The sequence below is a fragment of the Equus asinus genome, chromosome 12 (genome assembly GCF_041296235.1).
Source record: "Equus asinus isolate D_3611 breed Donkey chromosome 12, EquAss-T2T_v2, whole genome shotgun sequence".
NCBI lineage: Eukaryota > Metazoa > Chordata > Mammalia > Perissodactyla > Equidae > Equus > Equus asinus.
The window spans coordinates 22,348,665-22,375,686 of record NC_091801.1 but is presented as its reverse complement, the minus strand read 5'-3'; the positions used below and the strand labels follow the sequence as shown (position 1 = coordinate 22,375,686).

Sequence of the window (27,022 nt, the reverse complement as noted above, 5' to 3'; positions counted from 1 at the left end):
AAGGCATAATCTCTACAAGGTCTGAGATGGTGATTTAAAGCAATCGTTGGTGCCCCTCAACTTCCTTCAGAGAAATTTGATCATTTCGCTTAATGTTTGTTTTCACCTTTCTTTTTACACAGTCTTATTTTTAATTAGGTACCAGTTGCCTGGCATACGGAATCAGAGAAGTATATCACTGCAAAAATACATGGATAATGAATCACACAGTACAGAAGGCCTTCCATTGTGTGCACATTTTTCTTCTGCTGGCGATTTTATTCTGTTTATTTATAACAAGGGGAAAGTGCTTTTTCCGTTTCCTTTGGATACATTATATATTTGTTCTCCTATTTTTTTTCAGGTAAAATTGGTTTATAAAATTATATAAATTTCAGGTGTACATCATTATATTTCGACTTCTGTATAGACAACATTGTATTCACCACCAGAAGTCTAGTTGCCATCTGTCACTATACACATGTGCCCATTACTCCTTTTGCTCTCCCCCCCCCCCATTTAGCCTCTGATTTGAAAAGATATCTGTACCCCTATGTTCGCTGCAGCATTATTCACAAGAGTCAAGACTCGGACACAACCAAAGTGCCCATTAACGGATGAATGAATAAAGAAGATGCGGTATATATGATATATTTGTTTCATTGCATGTTCTGCCTGCTTTTCCTGGGGACGATGTTTGCTGTTTATGTCTTTGTTTCTTGCCTTCCTTCAGTGTGGCCACTTAGTACACTGCCACATTTCAGGACAGGAGGAAACAAAAAGGCAGTCTTTCTCTTCTCCTTGACCTTGAGGTTTGATAATTAAGGGAGCTTCTTGTGCTGTGTCCCCACATGGCAACAAGAGCGCTATGAATACCTAGAACCACTTTCAGTTCAATTCCATTAAGTAAAAATTTATGGAAAGTAGTTCCATGGAGTTATAGGGACATGCTTTTTTATGATTATTATTATTGATTGTAATAGGTTTCAGTAGCATTCTAAACCTGGTATCTACAGTCCATTGTGAGGATGGAGAAGATACCTGCAACCTTGAACATAGCTATTAGTTTTCCTATCATTTGTCCTTGAAGTATGAGCCTTGGGAAGTCTCTTCTAACTATTTTATGTGCACTGAAGTAGATTTTAATTTTTCATGGTGGTTTTACGTCCTAAAAGCTATAGTTTAATTTTTTAGGATTATATCTTCTTTAGGTTATATTCTCAATGCCCTAGAGATTAAAGTGGGAACAGGTTTGAATAGCATACACCAAATTCTGACAACATAGGTCAGACAAAGAGCTGCAGGAAAAGAATTTTCAGGCTGGAGGTTTTTATAAAAACATTCCATAAGAAGAGAGGAAATAATCAGAATTTATCTATGAGCATTTATTCTTTACTCTCCCAGTTTAATATAGAATACCTTTTTTAGATCAAAAACAAATTAATATAGAATACTTTTTGTAGATCAAAAATGGCAATAATGCTTTTGGGAAGACTAACATTCTTTGATGTAATCCCTTGCAATAGACTAAACTACTGAATTGGAACAATCAGGAAATAATAACTGATGTCCCACAATATCCCCAAAGAGGAAAATTAGTGTAACTGGGTTCTCTTAACTGACACATTACACTAATGAAAATACCTGTTTGCCAGGGGCCACTCAGGATCTGTCAGCAGTGGTTTCAGAGAGCACAAGGGAGAACAGTAGCTGCAGCAGCAAGGTAGAAAATAAGTGTGGAGCCGAAGTGCCAGAGCATGAAACGGAGTCTTCCAGGTCTGCACCTGCTTCGGGGGCTGTTGACAGAGCCCCCGATGGATGTGTGGAGGAGTAGGTTCCTGAACTGGGTGACCTGTGTCAGAGTGGGAAGTCCTAGGACGTGGAAAAGAGCATCATGCCTGGGCTGGTGAGGCTCACGAAGAGGCAAAAATGGAGAAATCACCACTACTGGCTCCATTCTCCATACTGCTGGCGGTCTGGGACCTTAAGCCCCGCTGTGATTCCAGGATGAAGTCAGCCTAATTCACAGGGTTCCGTATGTTACTTCTTTTGCAGGGGTAACTGGAAGAAAGGAAGTGTGAAATCAACAAGACGAAGAGAGAGTTTCACACTTCAATCCTCAAATCCTCGGCCTCTATACCACATAATGCCTCTGGTAAAGCAAACTGATAAATTGCCTTCCTTACTTCCATGACTGGGCACCACTCTGTCCCTGCTCTTCTCATTCAACTACATACCACCTAATAAGGAGATGGGGAATAAGCAAGAGGCCACCAGGAGGGTTCATACTGGGAGAGGAAAGGAGAATTAGACAGTGGTGCAGAGAAGTGGCTGTGACCCTGAAGGTAATGACAGACCACTATTTTCCCTGATTCCTACCTTGCATGAACCTTTCCATGAGGATGTGTGTATTGTTTACATATATTTTTAATTTTCTGTATATCGTAATGTTTCTGCATTTTAAAACCTTTCTGGCTAGGGAGAGACTGTCCCTTCTGTAGCTAAAGGACCGAGCCCAAAGCATGCCTTTGATTTGCAAATTAACCAATCTGAATTTGGATTTGGAACCAATCAAATTAACCAATATCAGCCTCGCGCACCCCAGGAGGCAATATGCCTTTGCCTTAATCATCCCAGGGCCAGGTACCAGGCAACTAGGGACCACCCATACAGCTGGGAGCCCACTGAAATCATTCAAACTAGTCAGTCCTAAACTCTTTACCCTGCTACGCCTTGCCTTTCCCTTGGAACCCCCAATAAAGGGTCCAGCCTCAGCTTTCCCCTCACTCTGCTCCTGCTTTCTGCCTCCTCACTACCCTGAGTCTTCCCCACGTGGCTCCGTATTGTGTGCCAGGGACCTGTGAGTATAATAAACTTTGTTTTCCCAAATCTCTCCTGTGTCTCCTCTTGTGGCCACACCTGACTGACCTTCACATAAAAGAACACAGAACAGCATGAAATGTTTTAAGTGTGCTCTGGACTATTCAGAAATATCCAGAGAATCAATGACAAGGGACACAAAAGTGGATTTTCTTTTAATATGGGGATTTTTCAGCTGTCCTTTTCATTTTATTGAACTCACATACCTGTCTAAGCACTGTCCTTGGCCCTTGGGGATAAAGGAATGGAGAAGTCATGGCTCTATCCTTTAAGGAGCACACAGTCAACTGGATAAGATTCTTAGAAACAAATAAACACCCTTTGGGCATTTGGTGCTGTATGAGAGGTGGAGAATGTTGGGGGCCCAAGAAGGGAGAGGTCATGTCCCCTTGAGCATCAGAGAAGGTTGTGTGAAAGAAGGCATTCTTGTTTAGTCACCAAGTACTTTACCTTTTAAACCATTTGTATTGACGAATGTCAAAGATAAGAGGCTATATGTATGAATTTCCAGGAAAAGTCAAGCATTTTGAAGAAGTTTCCTGAAGAAACATTTTCTCAAGCTAAAGGATTTCAGAACTGATATGCTCAGGTAGTAAACCTGGGTGCTGAATAAAAGGCTTTAAAACCCCTATATTCTCAATGGACATAAAACTTAAGAAATTTCAGATCTCTGATTATAGATCATATTTTTAGGTTTTACTCTACTCCTGCAAAAAATATTCAACCTAATGAAGAAAAAATTATTATCATTATCTGTACACAATAATTTCATTCACTTTATAATATAAATTCTGATTTATGTTTGTATAGTTTAAAAAAAGAGGGAGAGGGGCCAGCCCCGTGGCCAAGTGGTTAAAGCTCCACATTCTGCTTGGGAGGTCGGGGGTTTGCGGGTTTGAATCCCAGGCACAGACCTACTCCACTCATCAGCCATGCTGTGGAGGCATCCCACATACGAAATAGAGGAAGACTGGCACAGATGTTAGCTCAGCAACAACCTTCCTCAAGGAAAAAAATAAAAAAGAAGAGGATTGGCAATGGTTGTTAGCTCAGGGCAATCTTCCTCACCAAAAGAAAAACAGAAAGAAAGAAAGAAAAGAAAAGAGGGAGGATGAGAGAATCAGGAATTGCCAACCATATTAGAAGAAAAAGGATTAGCAAATATACTCTTGATCAGTGAGTCCCTGGTAGCATCAAAGACATCTATTATTGATCTTGTAATTTTAAAACATGTAACATGCACAGAATATGAGACTGTTTTTTATTACGTGATTCATGAAAATTAAGCTCATTGTTTTATGATCCCTACAAATAAAAAGTCAGGTAATGAGTCTTTTCTAACTCCATCTCCTAGGTAAGTGCTTGTGGGCAGCATAGACTGGGAGAGGTGGGCATTGCTGCTTAGCCAAACTCATCTTGCAAAGAACACAGCATGTGTGTGCCATCTGTACCAAGAGATGGTGCACAGTCTGGCTAAACAACTCCTTCATTTAATTCTCTTTCCTTTTCATCCGTCTGTAAGACAATAAAGGAAATTAAAATCAGTGATGGATTGTGTTTGAGTGCATTATCATGAAGACTGAATATACAAACAATGCACCAAATGAGAAGCTATTTAATCACATTCTTTTTTTCTGTATATCTCACTTGGTATATCATGGGCCAACTGACTGACATTTATTTTATTCAAAATAGGAAAAGAAATTCATTTACCCCATTTGAGTGTCTCTCCTATGTTAACAGAGCATTCTATTTTCTTTGAAAATTTATATTTAGGAAAATATAAGAAAATCTTTATTTAGTAAATGGAAGGCATTATCATATAACCCCTTTGATAACACCACTACTTCAGTTTTTTTCCTTTAACTGTTTATTATTAGTTTATTGATTTTAGTTCATAGAAATCTTGGGTGTAAATTCTGACATTTCAAAAATGGCACGAAATTAATTTTCTGCATTAGAAAGGGCATAAAGGTGCTATTTCTTTTATTGAATCAGATTATCTTAGTGCCTTAGATTTTATTTGGGAATTAGTTTGGTATTCCTAAAATAGAAAAAAAAAGTGATCCAAAGTCTTTTAACGATCGAATTTCATTCCAAGGATAAGTTTATGCCCTTGGATAATTGGTTCATCTATTGCCTTTTATTTGGGTAGTTACTCATGTGATCATAAAAATATTTACTATTTCTAAAAGGGTTATAGTACCCACAGTGAATAAAAGGAGCTGATCTTATACAGCAGGTGGGTGTACAAATTGCAAGATGAATCTGCAGGAAAATTTGAGATTGTTTTATAAAAATGGTCTTCTCTGCCTCCTTCGAGTATTTGTGACTTGATACTGAAATGCTATTCATTTATTCAGTTAATAGGAATTTACAGATTGATTGATTTCAGGGAAGGGAGAACTCCAACTTCTCAGCGTATGCAGTTTCTCTAAGGTGGGTTATGGTTACTCATGAAAGACAGTGATATACTGATGCAACAGCATTTCCCGGAATCCATACCACTGTCACTTTTCTAACCATCTACCTAACAGCTTTGTTTGAAAAGAGAGTGCTGTGACAGGGCTAGAGCTGTGGATTTTGGTCAGTACTCAAGTATGTTACACTATCCCAAGTCAGAGAAGAGTGAAAAGTAGGATTTAAACACTGCCACTGCCTAACACTCAGAATGCTACCCTGGGCAAGTTATTTAGCCTGCCTGGGCTCCAGTTTTCCAATCTATGGAATAAGAATAATATGCCTTCAGCCTTTACACAACTTCAGCCCTGTAGTCATATGTTACGGGAAATACTGCTCCAATGCTGGTGGAGTGCCTTCTACTCAGGGCTGACAATCCCACCCTGATAGTTTAAATTGATGGGTGAGGGTGACATATTCGATCAAAATGCCAAATGAGGCATCCTTATTGTCCAAGAATTTACACACTCCGAGAAAGTTAAGCAGAGCCACCTGGATGCACAGCAACACAGGGTGTAACACCTTGATTTATGGATTCATAGATATTTTAGTATCATGTTACTTTACTGAGTGGACTGTCCACAGGTGGACTCTAACAAATTTATATCCTGTGAGAGTCTCGCTGGAGGAGAGAGACATACAGTTTTCCAAAAGTGGGTGTGGCTTGAGTCAAAAAGTTGGAGTGATTTCATTAGGTAAATTACTGTGGCAATGCATTTCCTTCAGGGCAAAATTGATATTAAGTAGGAGGACCTGAACAGCCCTGGTGCTATGTTCTGAATATTTGTGTCCCCTCCAAATTCATATGTTGAAATCCTAAAGCCCAATGTCACGGTATTAGGAGATGGGGCCTTTCGGAGGTGCTCAGGTCATGAGGGTGGAGCCCTCAGGAATGGGATTAGGGATTACTCTTCTTATAAAAGAAGCTCCAGAGAGATCTCTTGCCTCTTCCACCATGTGAGGACTCAGCGAGAAGACGGCAGTCTATGAACAAGGAAGTGGGCTGGGCCTTCAACCAGCCACACACCCGGATCTGCCGGCACTGTGATCCTGGACTTTCAGCCTCCAGATCTGTGAGAAATAAGTTTCTGTTGCTTATAAGCTACACAGTCTGAGTATTTTGTTACAGCAGCCCAAACAGACCATGGCAGCTGAGAAACTTGTATCTGCCTTCTTTGGACTCTTCTAGGATGAAGAATGGGTGCCAATAAAGGATATGAAGGACAATAAGAAGCAACACCAAGAGCCTCTAAGTTCAGTACTTTCCTGACTACTGGTGTGTTTGCCATGTGCATATGTTTCTGGGAGGCAAAGCCTGGGTCTGTGTATGAAAAATATTTAAGCCTTTAAGACCAAAATAAATAAAAGGGTTTTTTTTAAGAAGAAAAATCTATAAGTGTTAGTTTCCATATATTGCAAATTAAAATAATAAGCACTGATATTAGGATAAGCAAATATAAGATAATATAAAAAGATAACATAAAAATGAAAAAAGCTCCTGCGTTAAATTTGTTAAAATCATTCTTTCCATCTTCTAATTTTTCTTTATTAAAACACTCAAAGTAAATATTTAGCATTTTTGCTTCAGATCCTTCATTTATAAGAAATAAATCTTACAAATATAATTGAACTCCTATTCCCATCCCATTTCCCAAATATCCCAATGTTTGTATGTGTCCAGGTATGTGTGTAGCTGTAAACAATCTGTTACTACATGTGCTTTTACATTTCTTATAAATTATATCATTTTTTAGATTTTTTTTGACATTTGCTGTTGTCACTCAACATTGTTTTTCCAGATTCAACATTGTTTTTCCAGATTCATCCATGTTGATTCATATATATTCAGATAATTAATTTTAACTAATGTATAGTTTTACATTCTATGCACATATCACAATTTACTTTTCCATTTTCCTAGTAATAGGCTTTTAAATTATTTCTGATTTTTAGCTATTACCAATAATGATCCAACCAACCTCCTTGGACATACCTTTTTTTTGTACATGGGTGTGGATTTCTCTAGGAAGATTTACCTGGTGGAATTTCTGGTTGCTATTATACATATTATATATATGTATACATATATTTTGTATTTTTATATACATATACATATTTTATGTTTTTTTCAACCTTATCATTTATTGCCAAATTACTCTCCAAAGTGGCAGATTTAAATTCCTCTTAGCAGTACATGAGTTCCTGCCATAGTTTTGTATTTTCACACTGGCAAAGGTCACAGTTTTATACTTGTTAAATTGCACCTTGCTGTTTTAAACTGTATTTCCATAATAATTCACCATTCATTTCTATCATCTTTTGTGAATATTGTGTCAGAGTCTTTAACCAATTTTTTCTATTGAATTATCTCATTGATTTGTAGAGATCTTTGATATAAAACGGATACTAAATTTTGCAGTTTCATATTTTGTAAATATCGCATTCAGTTTTCTGGCTGTATTTAACCTTTACTTAGGATGCCTATAATTTTTAATTTCCATGTAGTCTAATTTATCAGTCTTTTCTTTTGGTCTTCATATTTTCTTGTGTTTGTTTAATAAATCCTTCCTTACACCAAAGTCATTAGTTTCCTATCTGCACTTTTAAATGTTTTAAAGATTTATTTTTCATATTTAAGTCTTTAACCAAAGTGGATTTTTGTGATAAGATATAAAATACAGATTTTATTTATATATGGATAGTCAATCATCCCAGCATCGTTTACTAAACAGCACGATTTTTCCACTTATTTGTCATATTTCATCTCTTATTACAAGCCCAAAATATTCAGCATATCCATGGATCTATTTCTTGATGCTCCATTTTTTTCCCCATTGGTTTATTAGTGTATCATTAAGTCAAAGCAAGCAATTTTAATTATAAAAGTTTTAATATCTGATAGGGCATTATATTTTAAAATAAACTTGGCTCTTCCTTTCCATTGATTTTTCAATATGCCTTTTAAGGTCAAGTTCTAAGAAAAATGCTAGTGGAGTATTTATTGGAATAACCATAAATTTACAAATTGCTATCTTTATGATTCTATGCCTTTCTATCCATGAACAGGGTATCTTCATGTTTTATTTTTAATTTAGGTATATATAGGTATTTATGCCAGTCAATAAAATTAAGTGAAAGATCATATACATGTTTTCTGGATTAATTTTTAGGTACATTAATGCTTTATGCTGTTATAAATGTTATACTTCTAAAATAATATTTTCTAATTGGTTGCTGCTGTTTTATTACAATATTAATGATCTTTTTTTACTTTGACTTTATATCTAAAAATTTTATTGATTTGAACAGTGTTAACTACAGATTTTCTATGGGTAATTTTAACATCTTCAAACAATGGCAATTTGTGTTTTTTTCTGTTTCTAATTTTATGACATTTCTTTGTCCTGTCTTACTGCACTGGCCGAGATCTCTAGGACAATGATAAATATAAGCAGTGTCAGCAGATGTCTCTTTCCTTTTCCTAGCTTTGATAGAAAATATTGATTAGGTTTCAACGTTAAATATGATAGTGTTGATGGTTTTGTTATAAATAAACATATCAAATTAAGAAAGTTGTCTTCTAGTGCTAGTTTGGTATAAAGTTTTAATCTAAATGGATATTGGATTTTAGCATGTTTTTTCTTGCATCTTCTGAAATAATCCTACTTTCCCTCCTTCAATCGTTAACGTGGTAAATGACATTACAAGAGTTTCTATTGTTAAAGCATTCCTGCATCACTAGATAAAACCAATGCCATTTTTCTGCATTACTGATGATTTTTTTTAATATATGGGTTAACTTAGTTTTCTGATATTTTCAGAATTTTGCATCTATACTCTTAAGGAAATTGGCATATCATTTCTGTCATCTGCCTATGGGAGGAACTGGCTGAAAATCACACAGCTAGAGGAGAGAAGTGACTCTCTTCCTGGTTCCAGCATCTGAAGCTATCTCCGGTGGTAGCTGCAGTGATAATAAAGCTGCAATGGCAACAGTTCTGGAAGTAGTAAAAATATTGATTTCAGCAGCAGCAGCATTGAGGAATCCCCATAATGGAGGCTACAGGGGTAGCACTGGGAATAATTCAGGAAGTAATGACAATATTCCCTACAGCTGTAGCAGCTGAAGTGCGAGTCCTCATGGTGGCAGCTTCAAAGACAGCAGTAATGACTCAGCCCCAGAAATGCAACTTCCTAGGCTCCTGCTTAAGAAGCTGAACTTGGCATCTGAAGCCTTGAGGCACCTGCCACTGACCTCTGAGCAACATTTTCACCTTACCAACTTAGAAGAAGCAGAGATTTCTTCAATTACTAATTTTTGCAAACCTGATCTTCAATCGTTTGAGCCACAGAACCTTGTAACTGATTTCTCTATGAAATATGATAAATATAACTTGTTTTGTTAGCCCACGGAGAGTCTTAATTTTTTCATTAATTGCAATTGTGGGAAAATTGGGAGAGATCACATAAAAATCCAATTTTCAGCCTTCTCTTGACAATCTTTAGGGCTGGCAATGCTGATTCAGCTCCTTGCAAGGCAACAATTGGCCAATGCTGAGTAATTGCTGCTCCCTTTAAACAAGACTGTCCTCCCAGTTCACCACATTCCCCATCCAAACTGCTTCCATCATACCTCCTGCCAGCCTTGCACACATTTATGTTTGCCACATCTACTATAAATGGTCAACAACATAACAAAATTTCAGAAATATCATTGATTTTCTTCACTTACCAAAGCAAGATGTATTTTATAAGTTACATAAAGATAATTGACTTAAACTTGAGTAGTAATATTTAGAGTCAACTGTATCTATTAAATGACAAATAAATAGACATCAAATAAACATAGCTTTCAAATTAATTGTTTGGAAGTAGCAAGATTTTGTTTTGTTTTTGTTTTAAGCTTTAAGAAAAAATGACATCATTTGTGCCAGATTCTCAACTCTTTGTAGTTTTGGATTTTTTTTTCCTTCATGGATATGAATCCTTTGAAGTCAACCAGGGCTGACTGCAGAGGACTCTTTGTGCAATCCAATCAGGCTAATTTCAATTTTAAGTGCAGGAGACAGGCCTGCTTTTCATCGCCTCCTTTGTGAAGCCTTGATGGATTGGCTCGTGTTGAGTTAGTAAGATTTCCAGGAAAGGACAGTACAAATGCTGCCCTAAGCAGCCTGTTAATAAATAGACCTCAAGTCTTAAAATCTTCCACTTGCTATTTTATTTTAAGAGTGGAGTAAAGCTCCACTAAAGCGCAGAATACATTTCACTTAGCAGTTTCATCTGAAAAGCTGCCAGTATTTACATTCCCACATGATTCTAATAAGAATTGAAAGTAAGGAATCCCTGTCTAAAATAATACACAGACTTGTAAAATCAAGAACTGGTGAGAAAAAAGAAGTAGAGTTTTGTGCTAATTTAAACATACTGTCTAAACATATTCTTATTTTGCTTTACCCATCTAAAAAACTTTATAGAAATCTCTTTTTTCGAGGATTATGGATAGAATATGATGAGATAAGCTCTTAAATAGCTACTTAAAATTACTTTCAAATGATTATTAAATATACGTTTGTGTGTATGTTCTTAGGTGTAAAAAAAAATAAATCATAATTTGAAAAGAAGCATGGGCTATATTAACCTTAGGGAAAATTAATGTGTTTCTTAATAATTTCCTTTTTACTGCTTGAATTCTCCCAAAAGAAAGAGAAAAACAAACGTATAAAATAGTGAACAAAAACAAAAGAAAAAATCAATTATGTAAATTCAACATTAATTTTCAATTAAAATCAAGAGAATTTTAAAAATCGTACTAATCAAAATAATACCTGCCTCTTACTGCACACTCTATTGGTCTGGGGAAGTTCGGAAGGCTTTATATTAATGTACTCATCTAATTCTCATAACACTTCTGTGTTAAATACCTTTTCATGATCCTCATTTTACAGAGAAGGAAATGCAAGCAATGAAAGCTTCTCAATGCCTTGGAGCTAATCCCCGGGAGATTCAGGCCCAGGTAATCAGGGTCTAGAGGTTTTACCACATGTTGCTGGCTCTCGTTGGCCAGATATATGCGTTTCATGTGGATTTACAGCGAAACTTTGCCAACGTCTTCTCCATTATATATGGACAGTAGACATGTCTTTAGGAGTCTCAGGGCACATCAATTCTATCTAATTTCAACCAATTCTGCCCCTCCAGGTCACCTTCAGTTTGACTGAAGTGCTCTGGGAACTTTTTGGCCTGAAGGAGGAGTTAGTTTGGTGAAGCTTGGGGAGGGGAGGAGCAGTTTGATAAGACTTTATAGAGCAGTGGACATTTCAGTTGATGCTTGAATTTGATTATGAATTCCTCAGGTGAAGGTGGATAGGACGTGAGCATCATGCTCATCTGGAGCCCAATTGTGGAGGGGGGAATGTTGTTGGACATTTAGTTGTGCCAGGGAGAAATACTACAAGATGAAGATGGATGATAAAGAGCTCTGTAAACCATCTTAGGACCTCAGCCCACACCTGGACCACAGTTCAGCAAACTGTGCTGGAACAACACCTTTCCACATGCTATGAGATACTCAGTGTGCCACAAAGAGGAAAGTCTTGTACACACCAGTTCTTGATAACACCTGAGACTTGCAGCCAATTCTAACTTTAAGATAATGTTAATATCAAATTTAGGAACCTTTCTTGGCTGGTAAATTCTTTCCATTCTTCTTATCTTGGGCCCAAACCAAAAGTCAGGCCTCTCTGGCCACTTCTTGTGGTTCTACTCTTCTACCCTTTGACTCATTCTCAAGCACTGTTTCCTATTTATTCTGTACCCCTTAGACTGTGCCCAGCGGAATCCAACAGTATTGTAAGTAAGTTCTTCTATATTTTAATCATCTTCATAGTACTCTCCTACCACATCCTTGCACTCCCAAGAGAATAAAGGTTTCCTGGAAGGTGAGAGCTGCTGCCTCCCCCATATAATTGCCGATTTCTGAACCTAGAGCAATCTACTCTAAGGTTTTTCAAACACTTACTGTTCCATTCTTAAATAAAGATGTACTGAAGCTCATGGCATCAGGTTATAATACCACTGTTCTGCCCACTTCCATATGATCTTCAGCTTCTGGGTCACTCTTCTGCATTTAGGAAGAACTTTAGTGCTTGGTTCATGGATTTTTTTCCAATCCCAGTTTCTGCCATTTTCAGGGAGGTAGAATTTGACCAATTGATTTCTAACTATTTTCACTTCCCATCAGCTTTAGCCACTTCCTCTCATGGTAGTGGCCCAGACCTTTATATTAGCCAGAATTCCTTCATCTTTGAAATCGCAAACTCCTATAGTCCACTCTCTGAATCTAGCACTTGATAGAAATATTTCTTGATAAGGATGCTCTCTAACTTTCCTCAGACTGAAATATTGGCCTTTCTGTCTCATTTTATGCTACCACCATGTCCCTCCTTTCCGAAAGACTCCTCCTGTGGTCTCTCTGACTCCACGGGTCAAGGATGGTAATCTTGTTTCCTATAAAGACCCCAGAAGACAGTGATGGGTTTCATGATGCAATCACTAATAGAAATTGCACACCAGAAGATAAATACCTGGCAAATCTGCCAATAGGAAAATAGGTTAGGATGGTGACTTCATCAAGCATGTATTATGGAAGTAACAACTAGTGAAATTCCAGGGCCCTGCTCTGGTTAGACTATATTAAAATTTTTACCCAATGATATGTTTATTTTGGCTTAATAATCAATTGAACATAAAAAAAATCATTGAATTGTCTATATAAACTCATCATAATCTGTCCTTGTGTGCCCAGCTGAAAAAAAATTTTCCTGATAAAACAAGGTTTTGTTTTACATATATTTCTCTTTAAAGACACTTCATTTAGTATATACTGCTGGTTCATTAACCTTGAACTCACAGTCAAAAGCCCTATAATTCAGGCTGGAACAAAGCTTATCTAACACATATCTTCTCCGTAAGGTACATCACAGCCTTCTCGCTCTTAGGAACACTAGATAGTCCTTTAGCACTATGTTTGGGGTCCATTTAAAACAGAAAACTCCCCAAGAAAAAACACAAAAATGCAAAAAATATGGCCCTAAATGAATTGTGAAAAGGACACGTTTACAGTAGGGGAACTGAAACTAGAAGGCGAAGCATGACCTTGTTCGACTGCTGCAAGGAACCTGTGCATCAGGCACACAGATATTTCCCCCTGCTCTGCACTTGTCTGCAAATGACTGCAAAAGCGCTAGAGCATTGACTTGGAGGCTGCAAATAAATTGCAGCTAGTAGGTGAATTTGTAAATACAGATTCTGTGAATAATGGGGATTGATTTTGTGGTGTGGGTATATATATTCATTGGTGTATTCTCAATTTTTTTTTTTCTGATAATGGTGCCTAATAAAACAAGTTTAGATAGAACTGACCTACAGAATAAAGGTCAAGCTACTCAGGCAGGCCTTCTAGAACTTTAATAACCTAGTCTCTAATTGTCTCTTACTACTATACTACTACTGCTGCTGCTGCTATATTACGTACGTGTTATGAGGTTTGCAATGATGTCTTTGTAATCTCATTTCTCCTTCCAGACAGCAAACTCTTTAATGGTGGGACAAGGTTTTATTTCCCAATGCCTATTACAGCACTTGGTTCATTGTAGAGTCTTAATAAATATTTGACCTACTATTGTTGTCATTACATTCTTTTTAAGAAAACTGCATTGGATCATACAAGAAAAGAATACTCAGACAGATGGGAGAAGAAAAGACCAGCGAAGAAGGTTAACAGTAGATTCAGAAGAAAGAAGGACTAAGGAAAAGCAATAGGATTTGAAGATGGTCATAGCTATTATTCAGGGGGCCCCTCCCAACGAGTCTGTGAAGAGGGCAGTCAGACTCACCCGGGTCTGTTTGCAAAGCTCCTGTTCTCTGCCCTCAGGTCATATGTCTCCATCTCAGAAAGAGGCAATGGAAGGAGAGGAAGCCAGATTTACAGTAGCTTTTGGAGGTCATATTAGGAAAGAGTGGTAGTTAAGTTTGGATAAGCGGCCCGAACGAGCCTGTGAAAGGCCTTGGATCCCAAAGGAGGTCCAGAAGACAATGTTGTTTCTAATTTCCTGTAGGGAAGGCAAAATACCACCAGCCTGCTCTGGTGAAACTTGCATCCCTGGGCTGAGGACTAGCTGACATCTTTGGCCTAGGGAGAAGAACGCAGGCCCTCTTTAGCCAAACGCTTTAGAAACAGACTGTCTCCTGGGCAGAGCTGCTGGACACCATTAGCCAAGCTTTTGCTCCAGGCATTAAAAGATAAGGAACAGTAAGATTCAGGCCAAACTTGTAGTTAGAACCTGGCTTGGAGTGCCCAGAGCTTTCCTTTCTCATTCAAGATCAAAATTAGTATCATCGTGTGCTTTTTTAATATGACTAAGCCATCTGCATTTACTTTTTTGATTGTCTAACGATGTTTATGCTTAAAATGATTGTGCTGTGCTATAGAATTTGTTGTATTTACTTTACCCTCATCCTATGACTTAGACTCAAGAGTAATGAGAGGAAGTTTTGCCTGAATTCCTGTGCCTTAGACCAAGCATTAATGAGAGAAAAAAATTGCCTGTCTTCTTTTGGTTAAGCTCAGAGGATCCACTCCTATTTTTTGTAGAATAAGTTAAATTTACACAGATTACTAGCAGGTTCCTATGTTGGTTATGATAAGAAGACTGCTTTCTTCTGCACCATCCTTTTGCAAAGCATTTAGATAAAACTCTTCCTATCAGTTTGCTTACAAATACTTCACCCCTTAGTCATTTTACATAAAACTGCTTCAATTTCAATGAAGAATGTTATTTCCTAGCATGAGATATAAACATAAATGAATTTAAAGTTACATTATTTTTATATCAATCTTTTAAAGGATATATTTAAAATAGGATTTTCTAAAAATACTGATGATACTACAAAATACTTAATGAAGTTCACACAAAATATAACCTCAGACAAAAATCTTCTGAAGCTCCTGTATCAGTCAGCCAGCACCTGAGGAAGGGACAGGCTGATCTAGAAGACTTATCTGCATGGGCATCTCAAGAAGCCCCAGGCAATGAATGGGAGCCTGAGACCCTCCTTGGATATGGATAAAGGGAAAAAGTTTCTGGCATGTGTTTCTTTAACCACATGCACAGCTTTTTGGATTAGCATCCTCAATGATTCTCATTTGTACTCAGCAGAAATCTTCCCTCCCCTCCACTGTCCATTTGCCCATCCATTCACTCAACAAACATTTATAAAATTAGGAACTATGCTAGGAGCAGGGCAAGCACAAAGAATGAGCCAGGACTGCTGCCTCTGACAAATTCTAAAGGAGTCCTGGAGTATTCTGACATAAAATGCTTGTCCTTTGGGATTATAACTCTATTTGAAATGAAGGTTACTGTCAACTATTTAAAGAAAAAGTCTTCTATTTCCCTACTTAATGTGATTCATGGATGTGACAAATTTCTCAATGTTCTTATGACTATCTCGTCTTCCTTTTATACCATCATGGGAAGAAACAAGCTATAGTATTTATAGAGTTAAATATAATTCTTCTCATTACACCTTCCCTACTCTGCCAAAGAAATAGTAAAAGTCAAATACTTTTGCCACTTACTGAACCATAGCATCTAAGAAGCGCTATCATGGAGTTGACTTCTTTCGTGCCTATTGCATATCCTCAAATCATGAACAGAGAACACATATCACTGGAGAAATATTATGTGGTGACATTAGTAGACCTAAAAAAGAGGCTTTAAAAAATCACTTAAGCATGTTAAAAAAGAGCCAACAATAGCATCCTATAAGCCAGGCATGTAGGGAAAAATACCTTATCGTACATGAAATAGGAATTATGCTATTCACAGTTAGCCACATCTCTTATTACTAGAATTTATGCAGAACATAATTATTTTACCTTTAAAATCTATTACCTAAGGATTAGCGAGAATAAACTGATCACATAAAATTTGGTAATCTGGCCCATTTTAATACAGTGGAAAACAATGAATTCAGGTTGAAAGAAAAAAAATACACCAACCTACATGAGACTATGAGTAGGCTCAGACAGCGCTCCTGTCCACATTGAGGTTGGAAGTGAGTAGTCTTCACTTCTAGCTTCTTCTGCCTCCCAGATCCCCCACTGCAGCTGGGCTCCTGTTCAACTGCCACCTGAAAACTTCTGGGATCCTGTCTGAAGTCATGTTTCCTGGTGTGGGATTGGGGAAATGGCTGACAACAAAAATAAAGTCTTTACAGATGACCTGTCCCACAGGCCTCAATATTAGGTTTTTCTTTTATTGAGTAGGAGACTAGTGTGTACAACAGTTTGCAAATGTGGCTGGCAAGCATCCAAAATCACCCTGGGGTTTCTAAGCCCCATCCTGACCAATTATAAAAGAATCAGGTGTGAGAGTTTATAAGCTTTTGCTTCAGCAAGACTCTGTAACAAGCATTGCTAAAAAGCTCAGTGGCTTACACACACTTATTTCTTCCTCACAGGCATGCAAGTTGGTTGTGGCTCAGCTGGGCCGGGCTGGGCTTAGGTTCAGGTCTGCTCCACATGTCTGTCATTCTAGAGCATAGACTGAGAGAATAGCAGCCATCTGGGTCCTGCTCTTTGCATGGCAGTTGGCAGGAGCATAAGATGAATGAAAACACGTGATGGCCCTTAAAGCCTGTGTTCGGAACTGACCCACCCTCACTTCTGCCCACCTTCTACTGGTCAAAGCAAGACACATGACCAAGCCCAAGGTGAGGTTGGGAAGTATACTCTACCCTAAGGAGGAAGGGAGGAGGAATGATCACTTGGGGGTTGGTGCTAGGGACAAGGTTTAATAAACTCTACAGCTGATTCTTATGAAGTCAGCCATGCACCCCTTGGAAGATTGCTATTTTGGTGCCACTAGAGAATATAAAAGGAAAGGTGGGCTCCATTCTTTCAGTAGCTCAAAAAATATGTATTGTTACCATTATGCACTGTCTAAAGATAGAAAATGTTAATAAAGCTCGTATAATTCAATAATAGAGGCTAATTAAGAGTGAAAGTACATAAGACAAGGGGTACCTTATACAAATTGAGGATGGGGATGAATGAGTACATCAGGGAAGGCTTCTCAGAGGAGGCAACATCTGAGCTCAGCTACTATGATGGGTGAACCTTTTCTAGAAAAGGGAGTACATGAAAGGAAGGGAGTATTCTAGGTAGAGGAGATTACAGGACAAAATGGAGAGTTTAGAAACAGCATACTGTATTTCACAGAGAGTCCCATGGGTTTTCCAAATCCTGCTTCTCTTTCTTCTTGGTCCCAGAGCTAGATTACCTTTTCCAGCCTCCCTTGCACTTGGGTGTGGCCATGTGGCTGAGTGTTGGCCAGAGAATAAGCCCAGAAATGATGCATTCCTTTCCAGGTCTAGCCCTTTAAAACCTCCCACATGCAAATCTGCATTCTCTCACCCTTTCCCCTTCAATCAGCTGAATGGGAGGAGGATGAAGTCACAAGACTGAAGGAGCTGAGTCACTGGATGATCACATGGAAGATCTTCCCCAGCAACTAGGGACATTTGTGTGAGGGACAGAGAATGTTTTATTGTGTAAAGTCACTAAGATTTAGGATTTGTTCGTTACAGCAGGTAATAATACTTGTTTTAACTAACAGTTTACATGCATTTTGCTGATGGTAAGCAAAGGCTATGAGGTGGAAAAAGATATAGCAGCCACTGAGTAGCTGTGTTTGTCACTTATTCTAGATATCTCTGTCGTTATTTTGAGAACCAAGTGAATTAAAAGATATAATAGCACGTTAGAACTATAAATCTGGGCAAAGCATTAACGTTGACATGTACTCATGCCCAGTGTAAGGGGTGGCTCCTCCTGCAGAGACTGTCTGCCAAGTGCAATCATTTATAGTATGCATTTATGGCAGAAAAACCCTGACAGCATTGTTCTTTTGGCAGCTTTTCTATTTCTAATGTGCTTTGATGTGTGTCCCCATAGATTCAAGTTTATCTCTAGCTGAGATGGACCTCTCTCTCCATCTTTCAACCTTGGAAGTGTCTGTTATCCAATGAGACTTAAGGGAGAAAACCCAGCCCCATTAATCTGTATGTCATCACATGACTGGAATTAAAAAGTAAAGCCGTAAAGCCTGAATCGAAACGACAGCAAGTATCACAGGTGTATGTGTCCGCTTCCATTTCAAAGTAAGACACCATCTGGAAGTTGTTCTTTCTGCCAAAAGGGGTAGAGACATAAAAGCTCCCCTTTCCTTTTCAAAATGAGGACTCAGCGAACTGAGCTCTGCTTCATAGGGAAATAAGCCCTCCCTGGAGATACAGGGAGATACAAGGGACTCATCAGAGAGACAAGCAGGAAAAAACCCTTGTCAGAAGCAACTTTTTTTCTGAACATAAGAAATGATAACTTGTGTTATTTTTAAGTATTTATTTAAAAAGAAATCATGTTTCCCACTTGTACTTAAGCACTATCTTTTCCACAGCTGAATATTTGCGAGATTTGTGTTGGGCCTTCTGTTGCAAAACAATAAAAACGGGACACAGAAAAGAAAGAGATGATAGCTTTGTATTGAAAATAGGTTTTGAGGTACACACAAGCAGAGACTGAGAATATGTGGTGTATAATTAGACTAAGAGTCTTGACACAAAGAAGGGCAAGATGACTTCATTGGAGATCATCACGATACAGAAAATCTACAAGTAGGCTTGGCAGAACCGATCAATGCTGGAAGAAAAATACATACCAAAACAGAGAGTTGATTTTTCTAGTCACCTCTTGCTAAGTGTTCCTAATCCTTAGTGAGGAGGAAACAGGAAATTCATGTTAGCACGCCCATGGTGTAAAATTTCCAATATGTATGCAGTATATCGTGATGTTTGGGTTAGCGATCAGGAATTGTGTACGGTTCTGATCCTACGTTGTGGGTTAAGTCCTTTTCTGCTAATCTTTTTCTTACCTTTATAAAATCTGGATTTAAAGAATCCTTCAAGTTGTTTTCATGTACAAATAAATGGGATTGAATCCTACAGATTCTTTATTCAAGATGCTGGTGCCAAGAATGGAAGACCAGGTGAGTGTGGCATGTCTTTGGGATTTTACAGAAGCAGACTCTTAGACAAGAATTCACATGCAAGCCATTTGTTTGGGAGATTAGCCCAGGAAAACACTGAAGAGGATTATCTGAAACCAAGAAGGGGAAGGACCAATGAAAGGTGGATTATGAAACAAATTACCCCCGTGGGCCACCGAAGCTGGGGAACTCTGGAAACGATACAGAATATGCACCTCTGAGTCATGCTGAGGTATTTATACACCAACTCCCATCACTTGGGGCTCCAGGGTTGCTCCTTGGAGGTGGTAATTCTTCACACCTGCAGCCTCCCCTGCAGGTGAAATACAGGTGCTGCCAGGAGGAAGTTGGCCCCAAGAGCACTAAAATGGTGAGGGCAAAGACTGGATATGCCTCTTGGGAAAATTACTCTTGTGCATTTCCCCTTCTGTCCCAGCACCAGTGATTTGGCTCCACACCTGAAGACCTGTTTGCAAGTACTCAGGGTTGTTTGTAACCAAAAATTGAATTTCGTGACTTTTACTTTTTTATTGTAATCAATTTGTTTATACATGACTTACATTAAAAACTGAGCTATATTTACAAACTGTATTTGAAATCTGTCCATTCCTTACACTGTGGAAAACATGTTAGGCAAACCTAAGATGCGAAGACACTGTGTAATAAAATGTGCTCTCTGTGGTGAGTTGCATCTGCTTCAGGTGAGACCATAGCCTTACCAAGGGTATGTCTGGGATCTAGTAAATGCCAAAGGAATCTATGCCATTTGGCCTTGATGCCACTTCTACTTTTCAAGACTGCTTCAGAATATCGCAGTGATTTTACTAATGATTACTCGTTTTCTCTCACTACCAATTTTATCTTATTTTCCCATTCAAAATATAAAGGGAAATTATGTGATTGTACTATCCTTAATTTGTTTTTTTAAATTCTCCAACATTCTGGAATAAAAATGCATGGGAAAAAATAATTTTCGGGAGTTTTATATGCATGTTAAAATACCATGGACAAATAAAAGATCCATCATTCATATATTACTGAAAAATAGTTCCCTCTGTATTAGCCTGAGCTAATGAACTTTACGTTAGGTTTTGTGTTTCTGATGGGCAGTCTGTTCAGTATTGCATACTCCTGCTGTGTAAGCGTAACACATTTTATGACTGTTTCTTATTTTTAACTATTTATTTTGAAATAATCTTAGACTTACAAAAAAAGGTGCCAGAGTAAATCACAAAGATCCCATGTCCCTTCCTCCATGTTAAAATCTCACAGAAGCATCATCCTATACTAGAGGACTGGTCCTTGAACCAGGTGGATGTGAGGAAGTCTGCTGCAGAGGTTCATCACCTTACAGAAATATTCTCTCATAGATGGTACAGGAAAGGATAAAAATATTTTTTTAATTTCCTTGGTTTAAAAATGAGGGGAAAAAAAGAAAAAAGTCTTCTCATTGGAACACTTAATGTAATCCAATAAGTACATGGGTAAATAAATACATGTGTGCATACATACAAAACACATGTTGGGTGGTATCAGGACTCACTAAGACTTTGTATTAATGTTTTCTTTTTACTTTTAGTTATGCTACCTTCTCTCTTCCTTTGTTACTGCCAATTGTTAGGGGGTCTAGATAAACCACTATGCTGAGGAGTCTGATCTGATCTTCTGGAACTTTGAGAAAAGCAGACAGCAGGGGAGAAAATTTTAATGGTAGTAAGGAAGTGTTCGAGTCTCCGATATGAGGACTGTGACACAGGAGGTAAGCAGTAACGTTTGTTGCATAGAAATCCCTAACGGTTGCCAACACTCGGCGATAAATTACCTGGAGAGAAATGCTTGAACTTGTTGGTGTCAGTCGGGGCTGCTCAGTGAATGACATTAGAAAAACTCTAAATGTACATCATTGCAATACTAATTATGATAATAGCAACAACAAGATCAGTGTTGTCAGACCACTGAAGAGTATGATATGTAAATATTAATTGAGGCTTATTTTTCATCCCAAACAGAAACCAGAAGGGTGGTGCTTGGCTACCCCTTTCAAATTATAAAACTGGTTATTACTAACATTTCTTGAAGCAAAATACACCAAAGGAATCTCCTTATTCTTTCTCTCTTCGTAGTTCTCACAAACCTCCAGGCTTTCCAGTGTCCTCAAAAACACTCCCACACCACATATCCATCTCCTACTTCTTTCTCACCTCACCTCCCAAAAAAAACAGCCCTATGATATAAAGTGCTTATAATAAATAGCTAGAAGTATCTCTCTTCTTAGGGAGTAAGAAAATATTGAAATTATAACTGCCATGTCTTCTCCTGCCTCCAACATTCTGGGACCTTCATTGCTATGCATAACAAGTGGATCAATTCTAACTAGACGGATGGTCTCAACAGGCATTGGGCAGCACATTAATGTACCACAGCCTTCCAGCCATGCTTCAAATTCTCCACATGTGTGTCTCCCAATTTTGCTCCAGTGGAAACCTTTTCTTTGCTCCAACTGAGGAGCCATGCTGTTATTACAATGTGTGACAGATAATCCTGAAGTCAAGCCAGTTGTAGGAGGAGGCGTAGAGGATTATAATTTGCTTGCTCCAAGAAGGGGCCAAGGAGGGGCCCAACATCAAGCAGGCACCAGAGAAAAGGCACATATGTAGTGGCACATTTAGGTACTTTTCTCGAAGGGGATAGAAGAATGCTTGATCAGACGGTACACTATTTCACTCAAACAATAATGCTGAACTGGAAGGCTTCAAAAAAGAAAAGAACAGTGAAATAATTAAAGAGAAACTATAATTCCTTCAAGCTGGTGTCTCAAATCCTGGTATTTGAAAGTTCTGTGAAATAGAAACCTGCTTTTCCAGGTCTGGTCTCTAGGCGTGCTCTCTTCCACCCAGTTATCTTATTCTTGGTGTAGACAATTGGCTTCTCTCAACTTTAGGGAGACAGATTGGAGTTTCTCAAAAGGAATCTTACAAAAAAAGCTGAGAAATAAAAAATATAGAAGAAAGAAAAAACATAGACAAATGTCAATAGAGTATGGGTGCATTTGTATAAATATATGCTACTTACATTTCCCACATGTATACTACATACACGCAATACTGCCTAGATGTGTGTACGTACATATGCAACATTAGGTGTGAAGCATTATGCTAAAAACGTGCACACATTATCTTTTTTCATTCAACAAATATTGAGTCTAACTATTGTTAAAAGCGCTGGAGAAAGCATTGTTTTTGATGGAGGAGACAGAAAATTACAAAGCAAACAAATGAATGTTTTGAATGAAAATACAGTAGAGTGACTGGGGTGTGATTTCAGAGGGCATGGTCAGTGAAGGCCTTTATGAGAAGTGACATGAGGCTGAGACCTGCATGAGGCAAGGCTGTAAGAGCCATGCAGATGGGGGATAAAGAACAAATGTCAGGCTTAGTCCTATGGGACAAGTCATGTCATCATACCCACTTTGCATAGCAAAAAACTTGGACTCACAGGGAAGAAAAGTGACTTGTCCGAGATTCTGCAGCTAGGAAGAGGCATAACCACTCATACATTGGATTGGCTGTTCTGCTTAGAGTATTATTTCCTCCTCAATCGACTTTTCCAAACTCCTCTCTAGGCTGCACCCTTCCCATTGCTCTGTCATTTTCTACTCTTTTCTCCTCTCCTCTCCCCAAGAGACAGGTAAGGCCTCTTTTAAACCTTCCCTCACCCTCACAAGAAGAAAACTCAGTGACAGCACTTGGTGCCAACCTCCTTCTGAGTGGCTTCTGCTTCACTAACACATCTCTCTCTTTCCATTCCAAGCCCTTGAGGGGAGGGCAGGCAGTACTATCATTGACCTTTGCAAACCTGGCAACTAGCATAGCCTTTGACATAATAAGCTATTAAGAAATGAAGCAAGTAAGAAATATTTGAGGGCATGATGGAGGAAGGAAGGAAACAAAGAAGGAAGGGAGGAAGGTTTTTAGCTCAGGATGCAGGTCAATTTGGAAAATGACAATAACAGACTTCAGAGACAAATAAAAGTAGCTTCTCACAATTTCTAGACTTGTTACTAGCATTGTGTTATCTTTGCTTCTCTATTCCTCTCTTTGAAAGTCAAATGAGTTTTCAATTGTCTTAAATTATACAAGGAAGAAATTCCAATCTGGGTGGATCAGCAGAGAGGGCAGTGGGAAACGGAAAGGTACAGGAGGACACCCCTGGACCCCTGAAATCATACCACATGGGTGGCACTGACTCTGGAGGCCAGATCGATGCAAATTACTATGGCTACTTCCCAGCAAGCACTTAGCTCCAGTGTAGGCGTTACCTGTGTCCTAAATTTCAGAGGCAGCATGGCGAATGGATAATCAAGGAGCTCTTGAGGCAGATTACCCGGCTTTGCATTCCTCTTCATCTGTTTAGTAGCCATGGGACTTGCTGTTCCCATTTCCACATCTTTTCAGTGGGGATGCTCATGGTACCCATCTTATAGGCTGTTGTGAGGAATAAATAAGTAAATATACATAAAGCTGTTAGACTGGTGCCTGGCAAGGACCCAATGCATGTTAGCTGCAAATTTGGTACTTACTAAATAAATAAGTAAATAAAGTGATGAAAAAAGGATATTGGGGTAAACATGTAATTTGGAGGGAAGGAAGGGTCATTATGTTTTTCATCATCATTCATCACAATCTCTGGAGATAAAAACCTACAATAATTCCTCAAAATTGCAGAAAGACTTGTTCATGTCTTCTCTTCAGCTGCCTCCTACAGCTTTTGGAAAGGTCGATGGCCTGAAACTTTCTGCATTGTCCTTTTCTATATACTAAATTATTTGTCGGGGTCCATTTTTTTCCTCTTGTTTTCATTCATCATGAATGGTGATAGTTATGTTTATTTTTCGAAAAAGAAGCATACCTTCATAATCCTTGATCATTGATGTCTTACAGGATGGGTTAAAAAAAAAGCTTCTGATTCTATTTTTTCCCTTCTCTAAGACAATGGACAGAGGTGGAGCAGAAACAATAAATGTTCTGGAGCCTTTTATTGACCCAAATCCTGAGGTTATTCGTGTGACCCTACTAGGATTTCAAAAACATCAGGCAAGGATTTTCCTGGGAACTATAACTGTTTCAAGTTATAAACTTAGGTCCTGAAGAAACGGCTCAGAATGAGCCAGTTAGTTGCAAAACAAATTAAAAAAAAGAATTCCCTTTAATCCCTGAAGAAACGGCTAGAGCAGAGTTTCCACGTATGGAGAGAATGTTTTAAAAAAGCAAAAATTTCTCTCCTGCCTTTTCTTTTTTACTAACCTACCATAAGGACCCAGGAGGGCAGCAGTGGGTGAGAAACGGGGTTTCTGTGCCAAGTTCTGAAGAAAGCCTCTTCGGAGACAATTGGCTGGTAGCCTTGTCCCTGCTCTTGTAGGCAGCTCGAGCTACTCGCGCACGTAGTTCCACTAGGTACAACAAATGTGCCCATGAAAACTGACATCGAGCGCTGATGAAATTTAACCCTCGGCAGATCTCCTCCACTATTCTACTAGGTGACAGGGAGCAAGAGAGTGTCCTTGGGATTCACGGAGAGTTAGCCGGGATTTAACTAGCCGGGACCAGGTATTTCCAAGTCCTGCTCAAACAATTTAAGTCTCTATGGGAAGAAATCTTATTTATCCTCATCCCGGAAACATTCCCCATTCCTAGAAAAAGCCACACATCCTCTTCTTTCTCGCCTTCTCTTCTTTCGCGTCTGGTGACAATTTCAAAGAGCCTTGAGGTCGAGAAACCTAAGCCAGGTCTCCTTGTGGCGTCCCGGTTTATCTCCACGCTCCGAGCCGGCGCATCACTTCAGCGCCGCCGCATCGCCCCGCGCCAAACCAACTCGGTCTAACTTTCCCTCCCAGACTCCAGCAGGGGCGCCCTCTGGGCCACCGACTGCGGCAGGCTGGAGCGACCCCGGTCCCGAGACCCCAGAGCTGCGCGCTCAGCGCCGGGGGGAGCGGACTCGCCGCGCGGCGCCCACCGACTCCTCTCCCGCCCCCCACGCTCGTAGCCCTGCGCTCTCGGAGCTCGGCCTGGCGCTCCGCCGCGCCCGCCCGCCCTCGGCTTCTCGCCTCCACACCCTTCGTCCCCGGACACCAAGCCCTCTCAACTCCCATCCTCTCCACCTCGGGGGCCGCTCAGCAAAACCCTGTTCCCTCCTTTGCACACGCCTCCAAACACCCTCCCAACACCCAGCACAGCCCCCAGAGAAAGCCCAGCCCGGATCTCTCCAGTTAAACTGGCCGCCGAGGATCTCCATCACCACCAGCCGCCCTAATTCACGTTCATTCATATTCATTCTTATTCTCATTCTCATTCTCTCTCCCTCTTCCTATTTCTCCAAAGACTCTTAACAAGCCAGGCCGATCCTCCTCAGCGGCACTCCTTTTCATTCATCCCCTCCCACCACACACACACACTCCAACCCAGACAGCCCACTCCACTTTTCAGACGCCCACCTCCTACATACTCCCCTCCCCTAAACAGACTTCCACCCACTCACCATCTGTAGCCTCCCTTCCGCCCCCCGCCCCGCCCGCCCGGCTCCCCCTTCCCAAGAAGCAGACCTGCACAGTGGGAGGCAGGGACCCCCGCCAGACGCTCGGGTCTTGCGCGCCGTTCTGACCTCTGCCCGCCCGGGAAACTAACAAAGGCGCTGCGCGAGCCCGGACCCCGAGAGCGCCGAGCGGCGGGCGGCGGCCGCGGGTCGGGCGAGCTCGGGCCGGGCCGGGCCGGGCAAGCGCCGGGCGGGGGCTGCTCCGGAGTCGGGAGGCAGCGGCGCCGGAGGACGCGGATCTCTCGCCGCGCGCGCCGCTCGGACGCCGCCGGCACCATGGGCTGCTGCACCGGGCGCTGCTCGCTCATCTGCCTCTGCGCACTGCAGCTGGTGAGTGCCCCGCGCGCCCCGGCCCGGGACCGGCCCCTGCCCTGGGACTGGCCTCCCCGGGTCCTTCCGCAGATCCGCAGCTCCTGGCGGGGGCGGGCGCTCCCGCCGGCCCCCACCCTCCCCGCCTCCCCGACTTGCGCTGCCCTCCCTCGCGGACAATCACTAGGTCGCCCCTGCCCTGCGGGAGGGCGCGGTCTCCCTCTTGCCTCCCACCGCTGGGGTTCCCTGGACCCTTGCCGGGTGTCGCTACAAGGTCCAGGGGTGGCAGGCGAGGCGCCGGGGGAGTGAGAGATTTCCCCGCCCCTCGGTCGGACAGCTGGCTTTAGCACCCTCCGCATCCCTGCTGAAGTTTCACAGGAGCTTGTGGGCTCTTTCTTCTTGCGATGATTTCCAGTGAGGTTGTTTAGTTAGAAGAATGGGAATGGCCAGGTTCTGAGGAGACAGAAGCAGCTTCAACTCTTAGTTAAGAGTGAGGTGGTTCTTACCTTCAGCAGGTTGCAAGGTGGTTGTTGAGTCTTGGAGCTCCAGCAAGGAGGTCTGGCTGTGTTTTTAAACAGTATTCCAACCCCTACCCTTCCAGTTTCTCTTTAAATTTTGTTGAAATGCTCCACGTTTAAATAGCGACAGACTGACGGCTTTCATCGGGGAGAGAACGTTCTGAAAGGCTCCGTTGGCGC

The 27,022-nt window shown here is 40.3% G+C and overlaps 1 protein-coding gene and 1 long non-coding RNA gene across 3 annotated transcripts in view; one reads left to right on the top strand and one right to left on the bottom strand.

Moving 5' to 3' along the window:
- Nucleotides 1–1,352: 1,352 nt before the first annotated feature.
- On the bottom strand, nt 1,353–27,022 carry LOC139039892 (uncharacterized). Its single transcript, XR_011493184.1, has 3 exons — nt 26,831–27,022; nt 23,746–23,911; nt 1,353–2,040 (listed from the first exon to the last, which is right to left on the bottom strand). It is a non-coding gene; the product is annotated as an uncharacterized lncRNA (long non-coding RNA).
- NKAIN3 (sodium/potassium transporting ATPase interacting 3) overlaps nt 26,026–27,022 on the top strand; it is a 600,276-nt gene continuing 599,279 nt past the window's right edge. Inside the window, exon 1 of one of the 2 annotated variants that reach the window (XM_044780225.2) lies at nt 26,026–26,345. In XM_044780225.2, coding sequence (XP_044636160.1) covers nt 26,292–26,345 — 54 coding nt within the window. In that variant the 5' untranslated portion in view covers nt 26,026–26,291. The remainder of the gene's footprint in view (nt 26,346–27,022) is intronic. The other variant, XM_070481183.1, reaches the window with a different exon arrangement.